The sequence below is a fragment of the Hyla sarda genome, chromosome 9 (assembly GCF_029499605.1).
Source record: "Hyla sarda isolate aHylSar1 chromosome 9, aHylSar1.hap1, whole genome shotgun sequence".
NCBI classification, from domain to species: domain Eukaryota; kingdom Metazoa; phylum Chordata; class Amphibia; order Anura; family Hylidae; genus Hyla; species Hyla sarda.
Genome location: NC_079197.1, coordinates 18,511,048 through 18,534,174, shown reverse-complemented (window position 1 = coordinate 18,534,174; position 23,127 = coordinate 18,511,048). Strand labels below are relative to the sequence as shown.

Here is a 23,127-nt window from a genome sequence, read left to right as displayed (position 1 = left end):
TCACTCCGGGTTCAGGCAGCATGAAAGTAAGAACAGGTTCCCTTTAAAGGGGTGGTAGCACCTGAAATCTTGGCTCTTGGTCATCCTCGCTAGTAAGTTCGATATAAAAATTAGAACAATCTACAATTCTTGTTTGCCATAAAATATACCATAATCTTGGTGGACGCCACTAAAAGTAAAACAGAACCAAGATCCACTGGTATCCATTAGTACAAGATGGCCATCAGGACACAAAGAGGGGTTTAAGAGGAGCATATCAGGGCCGTATTTCTATTTCTACAGCCATGTCCTGACCCGATTGAAGGTCTAATGACCCAAACAGGAAGCATCAATGGGATCATTATGGGTTAATAGATTCACCCTCAGACCCGGAATATATAATACAAATACAGAAATGTATCCGTATTATGTTCAACTGAAACTGGCATAATGTGAACAGAGGCTTAGTGCCATGAATAACTGCTTGTACTTCTACTCCCATAGGATACATTTACATGTCCAGATCTTCTGAGAGTTTCCCGCTGCAGGTTTAAGCCGTGGCGGGTTTTAAACCCTCAGCAGGAAACTCGTATAAGAACCAGACAGGTCAACCTGTTCTAACTAAAAAAAGAATCTCTTGTATATACAGGATCTAGGAAACCTGGGTGACAACATGGTCCCCCATTAAAACTCCCACAGGGACAGTCACTAAGTTTTCTCTCCAACCAATATGGCCACCAGTACAACACCCATCAAGCTTTTCTAGAAACAGAAAAAAATATGCCTCTGGGATAGCTGGGTAAACCAAGATGGCTGCTGCGAGGGATTCAGAGCGACCCAGTCCTTCTCGGAAATCCCGGAACGGTGGCCATATTGGCGACTAATATTTTCGAGAGAGGATGCAGAAGACTCAACTGGTTCCATTACTTAAAAAGGGGAAATTATCTTTTCTCCAATCCCCACTATAAGCATAGCCGATGTAAGTAGCTGCTCATTGAAACGTATTAGTGGTGCGTAAGACAAGACATTGGAGTAAACTTAAAAAGCACTTGCCAAGACGGAGCAGATGAGGGTCACACACACGCTGAGGGCAGCTGGCCTGGCTACAGATCTCAGTGCACGTCTGGAATCCTCAGTATGCACGGCATGTGTGCATGGCGAGAATTCGACTCCCCACACACAGGGTCACATAATAGCGCCCTACACTGCTCTTACACAATGATTAATGCATAACTAGCAATTCCCTGATTGTTTTTTGAAGTTGCTTCCTATACTGGTGCTAAATGCTACCAAACCCAGAATAATGCAAGTACCATTTGTGGAAGCTTATATTCTGCCAATGCAGGTGGCGACCCCCCAGCTGCCAGCACAGGCCCATATTGGAGATACATTGATAGGGAACCAGGTTACTTTTAATTTCATATGATTTATTACATCAGTATTAGGTTGTTGCTAGTTATGTAATTTCTGTTCCCAGCCAGAGCACCCTCTGTAGATTCTGGTTGACAAACTACAACCTCCAGCATGCCCTGACAGCCAAAAGCTGTCAGGGCATGCTGAAGGTTGTAGTTTTGCAAAGCCATTACCCATTTGTGCAAGAGGAGTAAGATTATTAGGAAGGCAACATAGCAAAGCCAAGCATGTCTATGCACAATGACCTTGTACAGCATACAGTATAACCCCATAGTCCCGTGGGGGGGGGGGGCAGAGTACACAGCCAAGGGAGGGTGACGGGGGAAAGCTGATGGGTGGGTAGGTGCAAGAGTACACGCAAAGAAGGTCTTTATCCTAGGAAATGACACGGCTCATATTTTCCTGAATGACATTCCTGCAGCAAGCTAACGCCCTACTATGCGGCCTGTCCGTAGAGCGAAAAACAATGCAGTTGAAGCAGCTGGGAGGGTAGGGGTTAAACACTTTCCGGCTCCGAGCAGCCTTGGTAACAGGATTAAAAATGTATGCACTGGTGGGGAGGACATGGGATGGAAATCAGATTGTTTACATGGGAAAAGCGAGATATTTAAAGGGCACCAGGCATTCATTACCTATTCTTATCCCCCCTACCTGCCATTGTTTGTTAATTTTGTCCTATTGTGTGTAAACCTTGTCTATACTGTGACAACCCCCTACAAACTCACCCTTAATATATTTTAGGGCAACCTGTAGTCATGCCCAATGCCAAACGGCGTCATGGTAGCAAAATGCCTGCCTGCTAAGGACAGCATTGCGCCAAGATGAATGGCTGTCAATTGTTTTCAATGGTGCCAGTGGTCTTCAATCGTATCTGATGTGACTGCCGGGGGTACATTGGGCTTGATTACATGAGAGGGGGGGGACAAAAACAGTATAAACTTTTTTTTGTACCAAAGTCAATGTGGTTTCAACCTAAAACCCATCTCCTATTGATTTCAATGGAAAATGTAGAATAAAAATAAAATAAACATTTTTGCACATTTTTATTCAATGTGTATTGGGTGTTTTTTTTTTTTTAATCACCCCAAAAATTGGGAATACTTTCTTCAATTAATAGGGAATTCTTATCTGAAGAAGTTATAAGAGATACTAAATTGATCATTGGGGGTCCAACTTCTGAGACCCCTACCGATCCCGAGAAAAATTGTCACCAGAATGTCCAGAGTTCTCCGGATAGCACTCTGTTGATTCTGCAGGCCCCCTCTGAATGTCGCAAAGTTAAATTTTGCCCCTTTTCTTGGAATCGGTTGGGCATACGCCCCAATGATCAGGTTGTTACGTTACCCCTACTATTCTGTGGGTAGGAGATAACTTCTTAAGATGGGACTACCCTACAAACAGTTCTCGGGCATGTGTACATGGGTAAAAACCTTGCGCTGCTCCACGGTTAGCGAGGAGGGTGGGTCCCGTCCCGGTTAGCGAGGAGGGTGGGTCCCGTCCCAATGCTCCCACTGACTTCACATTGCTTCTCTTACTGTAAGTTTGACAGTCTAATCAAATCAATCTGAACTGTTTTTTGGGAGGGGGTTCTTATGTTTTCGTGTTTTTTTTTTTTTTTTTTTTTTTGTTTAATTCCACCTAAATTGAGGTTTCAGTGTCATAAAATCCAATTATTATTTTTTTCAACCATGTGAATAATATTGTACATCACAAGCAGATAAGCCCTCCGAAAGAAAGGATTGAAGATCGTATCAATAATACCAACAAACACAGATACATAGTTACATAACCACCAGAAGAAAGACGTCGTCTATATACCTTACAGAGAGAAGCAAATTTCATGTCCTATGAATATAAACATATGTCCGATGAATTTACACTGCGGCTATAGCAGTGTTTCCCCAACCAGGGCGCCTCCAGCGGTTGCAAAACTACAACTCCCAGCATGCCTGGACAGCCTTCATGCTGGGAGTTGTATTTTTCCAACCGCTGGAGGCGCCCTGGTTGGGGAAACATTACGCTGTCAACCGTCATCCACATATACAATAGCTTCCACGACAAATGGCGAATGCAGACGCCTCCCATTCATTTCTGGCAGTCAAAGCCCCCCCCCCCAACCCCCTTTACTATCAGCTGCCGCATACAGTGGCCAAAGCTGGACAGAGAAGCATGGGTTAACCCCCTGATGTGAAAACACTGCCTGGTTTGTTGTATTGTATATATATATATATATATATATATCTATCTATCTATCTACACATAAATGGGTTTAGGCCATTTTTTTTATGCATATAAATTATTAGGTATAGGCTGCACGGACCACGATTGCAATATATTATTAATATTCACCAAACGTGGGCACATTGGCGCAATTCTTCATGCATCTACTGCCTGCTTTTGCAACAGCACAGGGCATGGTGGGGTTAAATGCATGCAATGTTTAATGCATGCAATGCAAGGGAATCCCAGATGTGATCATAAAGGGTTAATAGGCTGCATTGCTATTGTTAGTGGTATACAGGGATATATGGAGCCTGGGGATGTGTAGGGGGGTATACCGGGTGGATGGGGACGGAATGGGGGGTAGAGGGGTGCGGCCTCACCAGCTCTGAGGGCGTTTTACACTCCAGCTTCCTCACTCCAAATCTCCGGATCTTCGTCTGAACGCCTAGGGAGGCGTCTCGCCCCTTTTATAGCCGGGGCCCGAAGCGCTGACGTCACCCTGCGCAACCTCTCTCCGGAAATGCACGAAGTCTAGCCGAGTGCACGGATGACGCGCCCGAACGTGACTGCGGCTACAGCGCGAAGACGCGCGAGACTTTACGGAAATTGCCGAAGCATTGAAAAGGATGAAATGGCTTGTTTGGAATGAGAAAAAAAAAAAAAAAAAGATGGCGGCTGAAAAGGAAAACTGATGTGCTGCGTTTAAAACACACGAATATATAAAACACTGGAAAATAAATTCCATATTTTATTCAGTCATTGGGAGAAATTACCTTTGTCCTTTGTTTTGGCTGCCTGGGCATGCTGGGAGTTGTAGTTCTGCCACAGTTGGAGGCACACTGGTTGGGAAACACTTATTTAGGACATGATATAGAGCAGTGGTCCCCAAACTGCGGACCTCCAGATGTTGCAAAAGCACAACTACCAGCCGTTGGCTGTCCAGGCACGCTGGGAGTTGTGCTTTTGCAACATCTGGAGGTCCGCAGTCTTGCTACCACTTATTTAGGCTGCATTCACATCTTGTTTTTGCAATATGGGTCCCGTATCCTGTTTCTGTACAAAAAACGTATGTCTCCAAACCGGACCGAAACGTATGCAACCGTATATGCCTCCTCATGTTTTTAAACCGTATACGGTTTGAAAACGGATGTCCGTTTGCATACGTTTTAATACGTTTTCCTTGAAAAAAAAACGGATACGGTTTTATGTTTGTCAACATTTTAAATAAAGTTCTTTTTTTATTGAATTTCAAAAAAAAAAATCAAATAAAAAATTAAAAACAGTATTGTGCAAACCGGATGTAACCGTACGCACATACGGTTCAATACGGTTACCGTAGAACTCCATTTTTGAATAACCGTATACAGGTTGGATACGGTTTTTGACCGGGACACAAAACCGTAGTAGACTACAGTTTGATGTACCGTTAAAAACCATATAAACCCGTAAATTATGCTAAACGTACACAACCTGATGCTACGGTTGGCATACGGTTTACAATGAAATGTCTATATATACGGTTTGCAATACGGATTGATACCGTATTTTTCGTCCTATAGGACGCACCGGCGTATAAGACGCACCCAATTTTTAGGGGCAAAATCTTAAAAAATAAAGATTTTGAACCCAATAGTGGTCTTCAACCTGCGGTCCTCCAGATGTTGCAAAGCTTCAACTCCCAGCATGCCCGGACAGCCGTTGGCTGTCCGGGCATGCTGGGAGTTGTAGTTTTACAACATCTGGAGGTCCGCAGATTGAAGACCACTGCAGGAGGAGGTAATACTCACGTGTCCCCGCCGCTCCGGACCCGTCACCGCTGCCCTGGATGTCGCTCCATCGCTGTCACCGTGTCCGCCGCGATAGGGGTGTATTCGCTGTATAAGACGCACCGACTTTTTCCCCCCAGTTTTGGGGAAGAAAAAGTGCGTCTTATACGGCGAAAAATACGGTACATTTTTTTCAATGAAACCGGATACGGCAACCGTATTGCAAAAACGAGATGTGAATGCAGCCATAGAGCAGTGTTTCCATACCAAGCGCAAAACTGAAACTCCCAGCATGCCAGTTTATTCTACCACACACAACACTTTAGGATGCGTTCGCACCACGTTTTTGCAATACAGTTTTGTATCAGGTTTTTGAGTAAAAAAAAAAAAACGGATTCCTCAAAACATGTGTACAAATTTTTATCTGTATACGGTTTGAAAAATAATGTCCGGTTAGCCATAGACATAGTGGTCTGGAGCCAACACCAGACCTTTGGTGTGTATGGCCAGTTTACGCTGCCCCTAGTAGTGGGTGCAATAGCCAGAATTTTTAAATCAACCGGTGCCAGAAAGTTAAACAGATTTGTAAATGTGGTGTCCCAGTACCATATTGCATACTGTACCTTGTGTATAAGTTCCCAAAGTCAGAGTTCCTACGCTCAGGTAGGTTCCCCCAGGTGGGACAGCCCCTAGTCGCCTCTCTTCCACTCTAATTTTATAATGTATACATGTACATATTTGATAATAATAATATATATTTAATAAAGTGTATAGTATGCTTACCTTTCGGTCATGTGACCATGTTAATTCCTCTATGGTTTGTTAGAGGACCTTTGGAGGTCCTTGGGTCACATGTTACCCGTAATGCTATGTAAAGGTGATTGACAGCAGTATTGGACCAATCAGCTCTAGTCCAGCCCCTGCCCATATAAGGGAGCTGTAGCCAATTATCGCTCTCTTGGGTTGCTGCTCTCGTGGATGCCGGACTAGCAGGACGGATCTGTGCAACTTTCAAGGACACGCTAGGCCTGAAAATCTGCCGGCCTCAGCTGAACTAAAACCGTGAGTTCTAAACTACCTCTGCTAAAGCTAGCGTGACTACTGGACCGTAACTAAATCCCCTAAATCCAGTGGAACAGCGCATACTAATCTAAAGACAAAATTGCTTAAGGTCCCAACTTTTGTCAATCTCCAAGAGAATTTGCATGTACAGAGACTGTTCCTGTTATGAAGCTTGCATAAAATCTTCAGTAAAAGTTCCAATTGTTTTCAGCAAACTCTCCGGTTGTGGACATTCAATTATTCTTTACCTCCCTACCGCTCTTGGAAAGGGTGGCGGAAGGACAAACATTACAGAGGAGCCCTCACCCTGGCGTCACGAATTGCAAGGGTTAACAAGCACCCTTTAGTAACCACACAGCTACACTCCCTACACCCAACTCCCCCAGGCTATCACATAAATGACTTCGATTTAAAAATCTTTACCTTTCCAGTACTTTTTAGCAGCTGTATACTACAGAGGAAATTCATTTATTTATTTATTTCTTGTCTTGTCCACAGTGTTCTCTGCTGACACCTGATGCCCGTGTCAGGAACTGTCCAGAGCAGGAGAAAATCCCCTTTGCAAACCTATGCTGCTCTGGACAGTTCCTGACACGGACAGAGGTGTCAGCAGAGAGCACTGTGGACAAGACAAGAAAGAAATCCAAAAAGAAAATACATTTCCTCTGTGGCATACAGCTGCTAATAAGTACTGGAAGGATTAAGATTTTTTTTAATAGAAGTCATTTATAAATCTGTTTAACTTTCTGGCACCAGTTGATTTAAAAAAAAAAAAAAAAAGATGTTTTCCCACCAGAGTACTCCTTTAACCATTTCAGAAAATCTAAGCTACTATAAAGATTTAACATGCACAAAATGATGGACATAATGACATCACAATTAAATTTAGTACTGCAGGAAAACTAAACTGTGGCTGCGCAAAATCTATAACCAGTGGTCTTCAACCTGCGGACCTCCAGATGTTGCAAAACTACAATTCCCAGCATGCCCGGACAGCCATTGGCTGTCCGGGCCTGCTGGGAATTGTAGTTTTGCAACATCTTGAGGTCCGCAGGTTGGAGACCACTGGTCTAGGGGACAGTGGGGGTCCCAATAATGTAGGTCAGCACATTATGAACCACTGGAAGGTCGGAGAGGAGATGACTTTATACTTTATGCCCCATCAATAATTCACAAGAAATACATTTTATAATTTATAATGCATCTAAGATGAACCGGTGCATTGCCGTGGAATGAGATTTGCCATAGAATGAGATGGTCCGCCTCCATCACATCCTATTGGCTCTCTCTTGTCACGTGACATATTTAAACGTCACACATCGATGCGCACAGTAGTCTCAGTTTGGCTATCACAGGGAGAGGATCTCCTCTCCCTGTGATAGCTGAAGCTGTACGGAGCTCTCATGGCCTCTGTGGCCCGACAGAAGTTCACACATGTACGCAGCTCATACGGCTGCCTCATATACATTTACTCTATTATTACATCCACAGCGCTATCGGGATCCCTATGCCCGATGGCGCTGTCATCAGTGTGCGTCCCCGCGAGCGCCCCACGGCCGCAGCTCCACTCCCCGTCCCCCGCAGCTCTACTCCCCGTCCCCCGCAGCTCTACTCCCCGTCCCCCGCAGCTCTACTCCCCGTCCCCCGCAGCTCTACTACCCGTCCCCCGTAGGTCTACTCCCCGTCCCCTGTTAACGCTCAGGGAGCGATCAACAGCGCTATGGGGATTCCTATGCCCGATGCCGCTGTCATCAGTGTGCGTCCCCGCGAGCGCCCCACGCCCGCAGCTGTACTCCCAGTCCCGTTAACGCTCAGGGAGCGGGGAACAGAAAGTAGAGCATCGGGCGCAGGTAAAGTAGTACGCGAATAACTTAACCTGCGCCCGATGCTCTACTTTCTGTTCCCCGCTCCCTGAGCGTTAACGGGACGGGGAGTACAGCTGCAGGCGTGGGGTGCTCGGGGGGAGGCACACTGATGACAGCGGCATCGGGATCCCGATAGCGCTGTGGATCAACAGTAAATGTATATGAGGCAGCCGTATGAGCTGCGTACATGTGTGAACTTCTGTCGGGCCACAGAGGCCATGAGAGCTCCGTGCAGCTTCAGCTATCACAGGGAGAGGAGATCCTCTCCCTGTGATAGCCTAACTGACACTGCTGTGCGCATCAATGCGTGACGTTTAAATATGTCACGTGACAAGAGAGAGCCAATAGGATGTGATGGAGGCGGACCATCTCATTCTATGGCAAATCTCATTCCACGGCAATGCACCGGCATTTCTATTGCTGGAGATCTCAGAGCGGATGGTGGAATATACAGTACTAAGGGGGAACCCTGACTAATACAGTGACCCCTCAAATTACAATGGCCTCAACATACAATAGTTTCAACATACAATGGACTTTTCTGGACCATTGTAACTTGATACCAGACTCAACATACAATGTACAGTCAGTCGAGATCTGTGATACCTGACAATTTCCGGAAGATCTGACCAATCAGAATGGACATTTCACTGGTAAAACCCCTGTATTACTGGTGTCTGGTAGCGCCCCCTACAGTACAGGGAGGTATTACATGTTCTGTACTACTCTTTACCTGTATTACTGAAGTGTATGCACTGACTGGTGTCTGGTAGCGCCCCCTACAGTACAGGGAGGTATTACATGTTCTGAACTACTCTTTACCTGTATTACTGAAGTGTATGCACTGACTGGTGTCTGGTAGAGCCCCCTACAGTACAGGGAGGTATTACATGTTCTGAACTACTCTTTACCTGTATTACTGAAGTGTATGCACTGACTGGTGTCTGGTAGCACCCCCTACAGTACAGGGAGGAAATTACATGTTCTGTAATACTCTTTACCTGTATTATTACTGAAGTGTATGTACTGACTGGTGTCTGGTAGCGCCCCCTACAGTACAGGGAGGTATTACATGTTCGGTATTACTCTTTACCTGTATTACTGAAGTGCATGCACTGACTGGTGTCTGGTAGCGCCCCCTACAGTACAGGGAGGTATTACATTCTGGACAGAGTTCATCACCCATAGAAATATGAAGTCACACAGGATGCCCTTTATTTCCTATGGAGTGCCAGGCACCATCACATTCTGTATTACAGACGTATTCTTCATCTGAAATGCGGACAATCTGTAGGGTGCAAAAAAAGGCCCATTTGCCTCTGTAATACAGAACCATAGGAACTCTGTGTGCATGGGACCTATTTAATACCTGCCACATGATGTCGTGTTGAACCCAGAAGAAGGGAAACTGTTATTAGTTCTTATGAACTTTAATCGTCCAGCAAAAACAGTGGCCACTTTGACTAGTATCAATCGACATAATATTAATCATAATGGGAGTTGTATTTTTGCTACAGATTAGAGAACACATACATGGGGGGGGGGGGTAGGGTAGGGGTGGGGGGGGGGTGTAGGTGGAGGCTAGTACTCATTTTTCTGAAGCTACACCTCAGTACACCACTTTGTATGGTTCCTCCTCTGTGGCTTTTTTTCAACATTTTATCCCACTTGTGACAAAATGTGTGACTTTTAACAACTTCCGTCAACAGCTATTTTTGTTATCATTTGGCTGTGAGGCAGTTTGGGCGTTTTTGCCCGAAAAAAAACCCGAAATAGAATCTTAGTCTAAGAAGAATTAAAGGGGTTATCCAGGAAAAAACTATTTTTTTTATATATCAACTGGCTCCAGAAAGTTAAACAGATTTGTAAATTACTTCTATTATAAAATCTTAATCCTTTCAGTACTTATGAGCTTCTGAAGTTAAGGCGGTTCTTTTCTGTCTAAGTGCTCTCTGATGACACGTGTCTCGGGAACCGCCCAGTTTAGAAGCAAATCCCCATAGAAAACCTCTTCTAAACTGGGCGGTTCCCGAGACACGTGTCATCAGAGAGCACTTAGACAGAAAAGAACAACGTTGACTTCAGAAGCTCATAAGTACTGAAAGGATTAAGATTTTTTAATAGAAGTAATTTACAAATCTGTTTAAATTTCTGCAGCCAGTTGATATATATAAAAAAAAAAAAAAATTTTTTCCTGGATAACCCCTTTAAATGTGAAAACTGGAGCCTAGATGCTTGGTATTATCCACTCTGGCACTATCTGACCTCATTCTACGGACATCATATATTGGCAGCAGATCCTGCTGACTGTACATTAGAGCTAATCTAATCCTACGAGAGCGGCCAGAACCTGACAGGACATCAGACCGGATGAAACCTCTAAAAGCAAAACCTGCAGAAGTTTCCAGCAACTGCTCGTATCCCCTCTATAGTATCAACATTACAGAGGTAATCCTACAATAGATGCACTGGGATCCCCACCGCTCCCTATAATGGGGGGAGATCAGACCCTATTCCTAGAAGAGAAGGGGAAGCAGATGAACGGTATTCATGCTCAGCTATTCTGTGTCTCCTACAGATTAAAGGGGTTATCCAGGAAAAAACTTTTTTTATATATATCAACTGGCTCCAGAAAGTTAAACAGATTTGTAAATTACTTCTATTAAAAAATCTTAATCCTTTCAGTACTTATGAGCTTCTGAAGTTTAGGTTGTTCTTTTCTGTCTAAGTCCTCTCTGATGACAAGTGTCTCGGGAAACGCCCAGTTTAGAAGCAAATTCCCATAGCAAACCTCTTCTACTCTGTGCAGTTCCTGAGACACGTGTCATCAGAGAGCACTTAGACAGAAAAGAACAACCTTAACTTCAGAAGCTCATAAGTACTGAAAGGATTAAGATTTTTTAATAGAAGTAATTTACAAATCTGTTTAACTTTCTGGAACCAGTTGATATATATAAAAAAGTTTTTTCCTGGAATACCCCTTTAATGGGTGCCCAACCAATATGACCAATCCTGTGCATACTTACCATAAATGGTGTATGTATTAAAATTTCTTAACTTAAATAAATAATATTATTCCGTGATTAAAGAGGTTATCTAGCATCTGAAAACGCATTCCCTATCCTAAGAATAGGGGATTCATGTCAGATTGTGGGGGGGAGGGCCCAATGGTTGGACTCCCCTTGATCTGACACAAATCTCCGTGTGGCACCTTGGCTCTTCTCATGAATGGAGGCTTGTCGACCGCGGCATTAAAGGGATTCCAGGCAAAAGGATAGGGGATACGATGTCTGATCACGGGGGGCCCGATGCTGGGACCCCCCGCGATCTCCGTGCAGCACCCGCATTCTATGCTGGGCTGCATCTCCAGTCTCGGAAACCTCTGTGTTTCTGACACTGTAGACGTGATGTCATGCCACACCCCCTCCATTCATGTCTATGGGAGGGGGCGTGACTGCCGTCACGCCCTCTCCCATAGACATGAATGGAGGGGGCGTGGCATGACGTCCCCAGTCCCGGAAACCCGGAAGTTTCCGAAACTGGAGATGGAGCCCCGCATAGAATGTGGGTACTGCAGGAAGATCGTGGGGGGGGGGGGGGGGTCGCAGCATCGGGCCCCCCGTGATCAGACATCTTATCCCCTATCCTTTGGATAGAGGATAAGATGTTTTTGCTCGGAATACCCCTTTAAGCTGTCACCTACGCGCTCCTCTATGTATTTCTATGGTAGAGCTGGAGATACAGCGTTCCGTTATTTCCGACTCTCCCATAAAGATATATAGAGTGGGCAGGCTGGCTTTGTCCCGTGGTCAACATACTCCATTCACGCATAGAGCTGGGGCACCGGGCGTAAGATCACAGGGGGGGGGGGGGGGGGGGGAACCAACGGTCGGAACCCCCGTGATCTGACACTTATCCCCTATCCTGCGCATAAGGTATACGTTTTTTAGATACAATAAATGGGAGATTCAGACACCTTAAAGGAGATATCCAGTGGTGACCCAGTGGTGAGCAACTTATCCCCTATCCTAAGGAAAGGGGATAAGTTGCAGATCGCGGGGGGTCCGACAGCTGGGGCCCCCTGTGATCTCCTGTACGGAGCCCCGCCAGCCCACGGGAAGGGGGCGTGTCGACCTCCGCACGAGGCGGCGGCCGACACGCCCCCTCAATACAACTCTATGGCAGAGCCGAAGCGCTGCTTTCGGCAATCTCCGGCTCTGCCATAGAGATGTATTGAGGGGGCGTGTCGGCCGCCGCTTCGTGCGGGGGTCGACACCCGCTATCTGGGCCGAGAGCCGGGGCCCCGTACAGAGAGATCGCAGGGGGCCCCAGCGGTCGGAACCCCCCGCGATCTCAAACTTATCCCCTATCCTTAGGATAGGGGATAAGTTTTTCACCACTGGACTACCCCTTTAACTGGCACCCAGAAAAATCTTGTATCTGACAGTAGTATCAGGTCTATGTAAAGATAGAAACAGTAAGGCTTCGTTCTAGGGATCGACCGATTATCGGTATGGCTGATATTATCGGCCGATAATCACGATTTTGGGCATTATCGGTATCGGCAATTACCTTGCCGATAATGCCCCCCCCCCCCCCCGACCCACCGCGACTGCCCCCTCGCACCGCACCGCGTCGCACCCCCCCACCGCCCCGACCCTATTGCCTCCCCCATCCCCAGTTTTATAGTTACCTGTTCCCGGAGCCCACGCTACTTCTTGCTTCTGCTGTGTCCTGCGTTACGCTGTGCGCAATGACGAGTGACGTGACGTGCGCGACGTGACGTCACCGTCAGTGCACACAGTGACAGTTCAGGAGGACGGCACCGGAGCCAGATGTGGAGTGGACCCCGGGAACAGGTAATTATAAAATCGGGGATGGGGGAGGCAATGGGGCCGGTGCGGTGTGCCGGGTCGGTCGCGGGTGCGGTGGTCACGGTGTGGCGGTGGGGGGAGCGGTGGCGGTCATAGGACCCAGGACCCCAGGACCGGCAGGGGGAGAGAAGCGGGTAGCGGCGGCGGCCTATGGCACCGCAAAAGCCATTGCAGTGCATTGATTTAAAGCGCCCGCTTTAAATCAATGATCTGCAGCGGTGTCGCGGGGGGATAAATAGCCGATAACTTATACCGGAATATCGATATAAGTTATCGGCTATCGGTTCTAAAAAAAAACAATATCGGTCGATCCCTACTTGGTTCACTCTACGGAATTTCCAAGCGAAATTCCGTTTTGAAATTCAAACTATGAAATTTTTAGCAGCGGATATTCCGCTGCTGAAATTCTGCTGTCATAAGAATGGACAGAGGTCCATTCTTTAGGCAGAATCCGCTCCGCAGACATCGCCGTCTATGGTGACTGCAATGTCCGTGCGTTCTTAGCGCCGACTGATTTAGTTGGCGCTGGACGCACTCAAAAGCTCCGGACAGAGTGTGAACCCGGCCTAAGAACTGCGCAGCTGTACTGTGCCATATAACCACGAAGAGAAGAATGAAAGCTATGTTATTCCTCACCTTGTATCCCAGCATCCTACAGCCCAAAATACATAAAGATCACATTATAATAGAATAGTCTAAAAATCCCCACAAGATCGACTCACATTCACAGGAGGCATAACAGACGGTGGATAATACGTCACTACTAAAGCTGGCAAACAGAGCCGACAAGTGTTCTGAAGTGGGTTTTTTTGGCTTTTTTTTTTTTTTACTAAAAGTATACAGTGGTCCCTCAAGTTACAATATTAATTGGTTCCAGGACGACCATTCTATGTTGAAACCATCGTATGTTGAGACCAGAACTCTATGGAAACCTGGTAATTGGTTCTGAAGCCCCAAAATGTCATCCAAAAATAGGAAAAAGTGAGGATAAAAAAAAACTAAGTAGATAACTAATAGAGATAAAGCAAATCCTTACATATAAAAGTAATAAAGATCTGCTGGGAGCTGTAATCACTGTCTATTTCAGTGTTTCCCAACCAGAGTGCCTCCAGATGTTGCAAAACTACAACTCCCAGCATGCCCGGACAGCCTTCGGCTGTCCGGGCATGGTGGGAGTTGTAGTTTTGCAACAGCTGGAGGCACCCTCTTTGAGAAACACTGGTCTATGTAGAGGACAGAAGCTTCTTCAGGGTCCTGTACAGAACATGCAGTGTCCTAAAAAAAGGAAAATGGAGCCGCCCTCACCTGGTGTCCAAAGGAGCAGCTAAACCTGGTACAGGTAAAGAGTACAGAACATGTAATACCTCCCTGTACTGTAGGGGGCGCTACCAGACACCAGTCAGTGCAGACGCTTCAGTAATACAGGTAAAGAGTACAGAACATGTAATACCTCCCTGTACTGTAGGAGGCGCTACCAGACACCAGTCAGTGCATACACTTCAGTAATAAAGGTAAAGAGTAGTACAGAACATGTAATACCTCCCTGTACTGTAGGAGGCGCTACCAGACACCAGTCAGTACATACACTTCAGTAATACAGGTAAAGAGTACAGAACATGTAATACCTCCCTGTACTGTAGGGGGCGCTACCAGACACCAGTCAGTGCATACACTTCAGTAATACAGGTAAAAAGTAGTACAGAACATGTAATACCTCCCTGTACTGTAGGGGGCACTACCAGACACCAGTCAGTACATACACAACAGTAATACAGGTAAAGAGTAGTACAGAACATGTAATACCTCCCTGTACTGTAGGGGGTGCTACCAGACACCAGTCAGTGCATACACTTCAGTAATACAGGTAAAGAGTAGTACAGAACATGTAATATCTCCCTGTACTGTAGGGGGCGCTACCAGACACCAGTCAGTGCACACACTTCAGTAATACAGGTAAAGAGTAGTACAGAACATGTAATACCTCCCTGTACTGTAGGGGGCGCTACCAGACACCAGTCAGTGCATGCACTTTAGGAATACAGGGGTTTACCACTGAAATATCCATTCTGATTGGTCGATTCTTCCAGTCATTGACACGTTTCGCACATTCCATAGCATTGTATGTTGAATCTGGTTTCAAGTTACAATGGTCCAGAAAAGACTATTGTATGTTGAAACTATTGTATGTTGAGGCCATTGTGAGTTGAGGGATCACTGTACACTAGTATACAAGTGCACATACACCGATCAGCCATAATGTGAAAACCACTTGCCTAATATTGTGTAGCCCCCCCCCCCTAATGCTGACCCATCTGTGCCTGGACTCCACAAGACCTGTCAAGGTGTCCTGGGTTATTACCACCTATACGTGAGGTGCGGCTTCCATAGACTGGACTTGTTCCTCCAGCACATCCCACAGATGATCGATCGGATTGAGATCTGGGGATTTTGAGGCCCAGTCTGCAGTGTGGTCATCCCATCATCCAGCTGAAAGAGGCCACTGCCATAAGGGGATCCCACTGCATTGAGAAAATATGGCCGCTTTATTTCAGAAAATGCCACAGTGCAACTTTTGCTCTTAGGTCATGTTCACACAGCGTGGAATGTCCGCACAGAAAACACGGCAATGGCGTACGCGCAAAAAAATTCCAAAATAGCGTATTTTGGTCACTTTTTATATCATGAAAAAATGAATAAAAAGCGATCAATATAAAAATGGTACCGATAAAAACTTCAGATCACGGTGCAAAAAAATTAGCCCTCATACTGCCCCATTTGCGGAAAAATTTTTAAGTTCTAGGGGTCAGAACATGACAATTTTAAACGTATACATTTTCCTGCATGTAGTTATGATGTTTTTTTTAGAAGTACGACAAAATCAAACCTATATAAGTAGGGTATCATTTTAATCATATGGATCTACAAAATAAAGATAAGGTGTCGTTTTTACCGAAAAATGCACTGCGTAGAAACGGAAGCAGCCAAAAGTTACAAAATGAAATTTTTTCTTCAATTTTGTCGCACAATTAATTTTTTTCCGCTTCGCCGTGGATATTTTGGTAAAATGACGGATGTCACTGCAAAGTAGAATTGGTGGTGCAAAAAATAAGCCTTAATATGGAATTTTAGGTGCAAAATTGTAAGCGGGGGATGCTGATCAGTTTGATTCTTACCCTGCCCGGATCCGCCACGCTGTTCGTTCGTAATCTTCTATTTTCTGTATATGCTAATGAGGTGCTAACTGGCACTGGCCGAGCTAACTGGCACTCTGACGTCAGTGCCGCCAGCCGCAGCGCTGTCCAGCTCATCAATCCTCCCCTCCCTCCACCTCTGCCTTTTTCCCCTGCTCTGTAATAAGAAGGGGGAGGAATATTGATGAGCTGGGCGGCACTGCAGGTGGCGGCACTGACGTCAGAGGACCAGTTAGCACCTCATTAGCATATACCGAAAATCGAAGATTACAGCCGAACGGCGTGGCGGATCCGGGCACGGTAAGGATCAAACTGATCAGCATCCCCCGCACTACCAGCCAGTACCACTGGTTAGTGTGGGGGGAGAAAGCTAACAGTTTTCCTTTAAAGGGGTACTCCGCCCCTAGACATCTTATCCCCTATCCAAAGGACCCCCTTTGGGACCCCCACACTATTGCATGCGGCACCCACCTGTTTCTTGTCCGGAAGCACTGGAGGGTCTGGGTCGCAACCACGGGAACGGAAGTCCGTGACGTCACGCCCCGTCCCCTCAATGCAAATCTATGGGAGGGGGCGACAGCCATCACGCCCCCTACCATAGACTTGCATTGAGGGGGACGGGGCGTGACGTTACACGGGAGTGGAGTCGTGACGTCACGGGCTTCCGTTCCCGTGGTCGCGACCCAGACCGTCCAGCGCTTCCGGACAAGAAACAGGTGGGTGCCGCATGCAATAGTGTGGGGGTCCCCAGCGATCATATCCCCTAAGATGTCTAGGGGCAGAGTACCCCTTTAAGGTCTCTGAGTCACCTCCGTGGCCCTGGCTGAACTGTATAGATTTTACCATCTGTCTACCCTCAGTAAAGCTACTGTTATCCGTAACTTGGCGTCGGAGTCATTATTGCCCTCATGCCTGGCCCAGGTTCCAGCGGTATACCTTCAGGTGGTATGGAGAATAACCTACGCCCTGGCGTCACGAATACAAGGGGTTAATGCCATCTGCCCTCATGACACCCACTGCCACATTATTATACATTACCTGCTCACATGCACTTCTACCAGCGGCCAGCAGAGGTCACTAGAGGTACGTGTTTTGTGGTTTCTTGTCATGAAACTCCACGCAAAACCAACTGAAGTCCTCCACGTTGTAGACACGGGATGCCGCTCTATCCTGCTCCGCTTGCTCTCTATTGTAGGCGTGTGAGTGTTTGTGATGGCGGCGCCCGCTCTGCAGCTGTATCCTTCCACATGGTGTAAAGATTGGGGGAGGGACACTAGTGCTGCCAGGTAGAGGGACCCTCCAAAACTGGCTTCACCATAGCAACCAATCAGGTGGCAGCTATTTTCCTAACGTAAGTGCTGGTTGCTAATTGGTTGCTATGGGCAACCGCTACTCTCTCATACTAGTTGTGTTGAGACCAATCAGATGTCTACTTTAATTTTCCTAACGTAAGAGTTGGAATCCGGTTGCTATGGGCAACTGCTCCCTGCCTGCTTTGTACTAACTGTTTTGCAACCAATCAGGTGACTGCTTTAATTTTCCTAAGATGTAAAAGATGGAATCTGATTGGTTGTTATGGGTAATGCCCCTCTCCGTTATTGTACTAGTTGTTTTGTGACCAATCAGGTGGCTGCTTTCACTTTCCTAAGACATATGAGTTGTAATTTGGTTACTATGGGAAACCGCTGCTCTCCTCCCTTGTACTGGTTGTTTTGGTTAGTTTGGCGCAGGACGAGGCCCTTAGCAGTGGTTGTGGTGGAAAGTGGCGCAGATGGGCGGTTCATGCATGAAGATGGTGAAGCTTTCTAGACCACAATTACTAGCATGATCTGTGGTAAAACTACAACTCCCAGCATGCCCTGACTGGGATTATCTCTGTTTCAAAGGGCGTGTTCACATGGCATATGACAGTGGTGCCGAAACAGCGCCAATTTCTGCATTAGAAACCTAGCGGTGTCACCTCTCAAAACCCTGCTACTATTAAAAGACAAGTATCATGAATAAAAACGTATTGGATAGGGGATAGGTTTTAGATCGCGGAGGGTCCGAGCGCAGGGGCCCCTCGCGATCTCCTATTTGTAGCCCTGGGCCTACAACACAGGAGCGCGTCACGACCCCTGACGGAATCGGGAGCTGCCACGCCCCCTCCATAAAGTTGTATGGGAGATCCGTTCGCCAATCTTCCACTCTCCCATAGAGCTATATGGAGGCGGAGTGGCGGCCTCGGCTTCGGGCGGGGTTTGTGACGCGCTCCTGTGTTGTAGACCCAGGGCTCCAAACAGGAGATCGGGAGGGGCCCCGGCACTCAGACCCCCTGCGATCTAAAACTTATCCCCTATCCTTTGGGGGGGATATGTGTTTATTTATGATACTTGTCATTTAAAGGGTTACTCTGCTACCCAGCTCCGGAACATTGAGTTTCGAACGCTGTGTGTGGGCTTCCGTGTTCACACCCGGCCCCTCGTGACATCATGTCCCGTCATGACGCCCCCTCCCATAGACTTGCATTGAGGGGGCGGGACGTGACGTTACATGACGGGGTGTGATGTCACGAGGGGGCAAGCATGAACACAGAAGCCCACACACAGCTTTAGGGACTCAAGCGGAAATTCAGAAGTGTGAATGGGAGTGCGGAATCCCATAGAAGTTTATTGGGCTTTCATTTGAGGCGGAATTCCCCATGCGGAAATTCTGTCTTGTGAATAGACCCTAAAACTCCCAGCAACTTCATAGGAAATTAGTATTGCACACTGCGCGAGATCCGCTGCGGAGCAGAAAGTACGCTGTGTATTCTCCTATGGGCAGCGGTAGCCCTGTGTGTAATGTGGTTTGGAAGTGGAGCCAGCGCACTGACGTGACTGTGACGTGCGGACCCGCCTCCAAACCTCGCTGCGCACACAGGGCTGCCGCCGGGTATCCATGTGTGCTGAGAATATGCAGCGCATATGTTCTGTATGACCCTACCCTTAAAGGGGTACTCCGCTGCCCCAGCGTTCTGAACATTGTGTTCCGAAGGCTCGGAGCAAGCGTCATGCCGCTCGTGATGTCAGGCCACGCCTCCTCAATCCAAGTCTATGTGAAGGGGGCGTGGCTGCCGCCTCTCCTCCTCCAATAGACTTGCATTGAGGGGGCATGACGTGACGTCACGACCTCCCGCCGCCCGCACCCAGCGTTCTAAACGAACGCTGAGTGCTGCACAGGGATCACGGGGGTCCCAGCTGTGGAACCCCTGCAATCAGATATCTTATCCCCTATTCTTTGGATAGGGGATAAGATGTCTAGGGGCGAAGTACCCCTTTAAACATTTATCCTGACAAACATTGGAGTTATGTGATTAGAAAATAAAAATAGTTTCCCAGAAAGGGTGCCATGTTTTTTTTTGTCTACTCGATGTGTCTAACATTGCAGTCCATAATGTTCAGAATGCTTTAGGCTGAGGGCAGCGTTGGTGATTTACAGGATTGTCGGTTCCTTTCCTATAACCACTGTATAGCCACCTACATGTGCCCTTCCCCTGCCCCAGAGAAGCCCAGATTGCCCACGACTCGCTGAGCCCCGATGCAGAACCAAGAAAGGGAGGTGTGAGCAAGACTCTGAGCGTCACAGACAACGTCCTCCATGTGTAAGTCCTCACACCAGACCCCAGGAGTGTCACCTTAAACCTCACTTTTTGTTTTTTTTGGGACTTGGGGGAAATGACTTAATGGGGGCCTCTACCTAAGGCTGGGTTCTCATTGTTTTCCTCCATACGGGAGCGCATACAGCAGTATGTAATTCATTTCAATGAGCCGACCGCAGTGAAACGTTCAGAAATGCTTAGTAAAATGTACCTGCTGGAGAATGGGTTTTTCGTTCACCAATTCACGCTTCGTAATTTTTGAAGCAGAATTTGTGACAGGAAAATTTGCTTTAAAATGTCTGCCTGAAGAATGGCAGTGCGCTCATTCTTCAGGCGGAAATACTCGCGGAACACATTGCAGTCTATTGGATACTTCAATATCTGCACGGTCCTAGCTGGAATCTCTAGACGGAAATTCTGTGGTCTGAACCAAGCCTAATAGGGGGGATTCCCTACCTACACCTGACTAATTTCCAGGGGCTTTTACCCTATAGGGGGGATTCCCTGCCTACACCTGACTAATTTCCAGGGGCTTTTACCCTATAGGGGGGATTCCCTACCTACCTACACCTGACTATCTTATTACCAGGGGCTTTTTATCGTATAGGGGGGAATTCCCTACCCACACCTGACTACCTAATTACCAGGGGCTTTTACCCTATAGGGGGGATTACCTACCTACACCTGACTAATTTCCAGGGGCTTTTACCCTATAGGGGGGATTCCCTACCTACACCTGACTAATTTCCAGGGGCTTTTACCCTATAGGGGGGATTCCCTGCCTACACCTGACTAATTTCCAGGGGCTTTTACCCTATAGGGGGGATTCCCTACCTACACCTGACTAATTTCCAGGGGCTTTTACCCTATAGGGGGGATTCCCTACCTACCTACACCTGACTATCTTATTACCAGGGGCTTTTTATCGTATAGGGGGAATTCCCTACCCACACCTGACTACCTAATTACCAGGGGCTTTCATCTTATAGGGGGGAATTCCCTACCTACACCTGACTACCTAATTACCAGGAGCTTTTGCCTTATAGGGGGGATTCCCTACCTACCTACACCTGACTAATTACCAGGGGCTTTTACCTTATAGGGGGGATTCCCTACCTACCTACACCTGACTACCTTATTACCAGGGGCTTTTATCTTATAGGGGGGATTCCCTACCTACACCTGACTACCTAATTGCCAGGGGCTTCTACCTTTATAGGGGGGATTCCCTACCTACACCTGACTACCTAATTACTAGGGGCTTTTACCTTATAGGGGGATCCCCTACCTACTAGGGAGTTCTAACTATTGGGGGGGGGGGGGGGATAAATCTCCCCCGAAATTTTAGTTTTTGCCCCATAAAAAAGAAACTTTTCGTGCATGAAGCTGTGCCTTTTTTTTTTCCAAACAAGTCAGGTTTGTCACGAAAGAGGATGTTATATTGTTGAAAACTTTTCAGTCACGTGGTGCATGATTTAAAACTTATTTATCACCCCATTGTGCCCCCCAATCTACTGACTCTTGTTTTCTCTCTGCAGACATTGGCGCGCGGATGAAGCCCGTATCCTCCGGGTCTCTGTTAGCTCTTTCCTGGATCATCTCTCCCTCGTGGTGCAGACAATGGACAGATTCGGACCTGCGCTCCCAGACTCCTCCTGATCCTCTACAGACTGGATGATATTCTTTTTTTCGGATAGGTAACTCCTACAGACTGGACCATTACATGACTGCACCCGAATGCTGAGAACTGATCATCTTCTTTGTGGACATTTTTATATAAAATAAATGTCTTTGAGCAGCAGACTGTGCCCGATCTTTTAAGGCTTTATTTTGTTGGCGGTACATTAGATATACAACACCATAAAGTATGTTACCGGCAAAACTGATACCCGGTGTTATACCTTGTGCAGAGCCTGCAGTGAATTGTAAGGGCCCATGCACACTGTCGGGCTAATCCTATCTGTACAAATTATGGTATTTTATCATTGATTCCTCCGTGAATTGGATTTCATAAGATTGTCTGATCATTTTTGCCCATAGGAATTCGGGCAGATATTCTGGTGCAGCAGCTTCTCATCGTCTGTAATAAGATTCCATAGCACTGTGCACACTGCTGCAGAGAGTCAATAACTATATTGGGGGGATCCAACTGGCAGGACTTGTGACTGATTTCCAAGAACAATTTTGCCCCAAAGTTTTTGCCCCAAAGTTTATTTTTAACAGCATACGAAATGACTCAAGTTTTCCCAGGTTGCAGTGTGGCCTGAGACATTACATCGTTAGTCAGGTGTTCAGAGGGAGCCTGTCTTTACTTTAAAGGGTGGAGCGACCGCTGGGTGGGAGGGAAGATTATTCTGCAAGAATTTTTGTTTTACAACAGCTGGAGGCGCCCTGGTCAAAATACAGTGCGTAATGACGGGCGATACAGGGGCTGGAGCATCGTTACGTCACGGCTCCACCCCTCAATACAAGTCTATTGGAGGGGGCGTGACGGCCATCACGCCCCCTCCCATAGACTTGCATTAACACCTTAACGACAATGGACGTAAATGTACGTCATGGTGACGTGGTACTTAGCGCACCATGACGTACATTTACGCACAGACATGATCACGAGCACCGGAGTGGTGCTCGCGTCATGCTCGGCAGGTCCGGGCTGCTATCAGCAGCCAGGGACCCGCCGGTAATGGCAGACATCCGCGATCGCGCGGATGTCTGCCATTAACCCCTCCGATGCTGTGATCAATACAGATCACGGCATCTGCGGCAGTGCGGTACTTTGAATGGATGATCGGATCGCCCGCAGCGCTGCCGCGGGGATCCGGTCATCCAGCATGGCGGCCGGAGGTCCCCTCACCTGGCTCCGGCTGTCTCCCGGGGTCTTCAGCTCTGGTCTGAGATCGAGCAGACCAGAGCAGAAGATCACCGATAATACTGAGCAGTGCTGTGTCCTATACATAGCACTGAACAGTATTAGCAATCAACTGATTGCAATGAATAGTCCCCTATGGGGACATAAAAAGTGTATAAAAAAAAAAAAAAGTCAAATAATGTGAAAAATCCCCTCCCCCAATAAAAAAGTAAGACGTCTGTTTTTCCCATTTTACCCCCAAAAACGCGTAAAAAAAAAAAAAA

General features: G+C 46.9%; 2 protein-coding genes across 8 annotated transcripts in view; one reads left to right on the top strand and one right to left on the bottom strand.

Annotated features, from left to right (window-relative positions):
* The window catches only part of SPTAN1 (spectrin alpha, non-erythrocytic 1), an 86,718-nt gene extending 69,170 nt beyond the window's left edge, over window positions 1-17,548 (bottom strand). For 4 of the 5 annotated variants that reach the window (XM_056539765.1, XM_056539767.1, XM_056539769.1 and 1 more), the window contains exon 1: window positions 3,996-4,126. The gene's annotated coding sequence lies outside the window, so the exon portion shown is untranslated. Of the gene's footprint in view, window positions 1-3,995; window positions 4,127-17,411 lie in introns of those variants that run through there. The other variant, XM_056539766.1, reaches the window with a different exon arrangement.
* Window positions 17,435-21,693, top strand: LAGE3 (L antigen family member 3). Of its 3 annotated transcripts, none has more exons than XM_056539773.1 (3): window positions 17,435-17,608; window positions 19,867-19,995; window positions 21,531-21,693. In XM_056539773.1, exons 1-3 carry the CDS (start codon window positions 17,586-17,588, stop codon window positions 21,649-21,651), a joined length of 273 nt encoding a protein of 90 aa, XP_056395748.1. In that variant the 5' UTR covers window positions 17,435-17,585; the 3' UTR covers window positions 21,652-21,693. The 3 variants fall into 3 exon arrangements, with proteins under 3 accessions (XP_056395748.1, XP_056395746.1, XP_056395747.1); XM_056539771.1 differs by having other exon boundaries at window positions 17,435-17,659; XM_056539772.1 differs by lacking the exon at window positions 17,435-17,608 and adding an exon at window positions 18,024-18,088.
* Window positions 21,694-23,127: the final 1,434 nt, after the last annotated feature.

Bases quoted from the DNA above. Each gene is read 5' to 3' on its own strand.
- LAGE3 (XM_056539771.1), top strand. From the start codon at position 17,586: ATGGCGGCGCCCGCTCTGCAGCTGTATCCTTCCACATGGTGTAAAGAT. The intron at 17,660-19,866 runs GTAGAGGGACCC...ACCACTGTATAG, and splicing joins AGGGACACTAGTGCTGCCAG to CCACCTACATGTGCCCTTCC. The intron at 19,996-21,530 runs GTAAGTCCTCAC...TTCTCTCTGCAG, and splicing joins ACAGACAACGTCCTCCATGT to ACATTGGCGCGCGGATGAAG.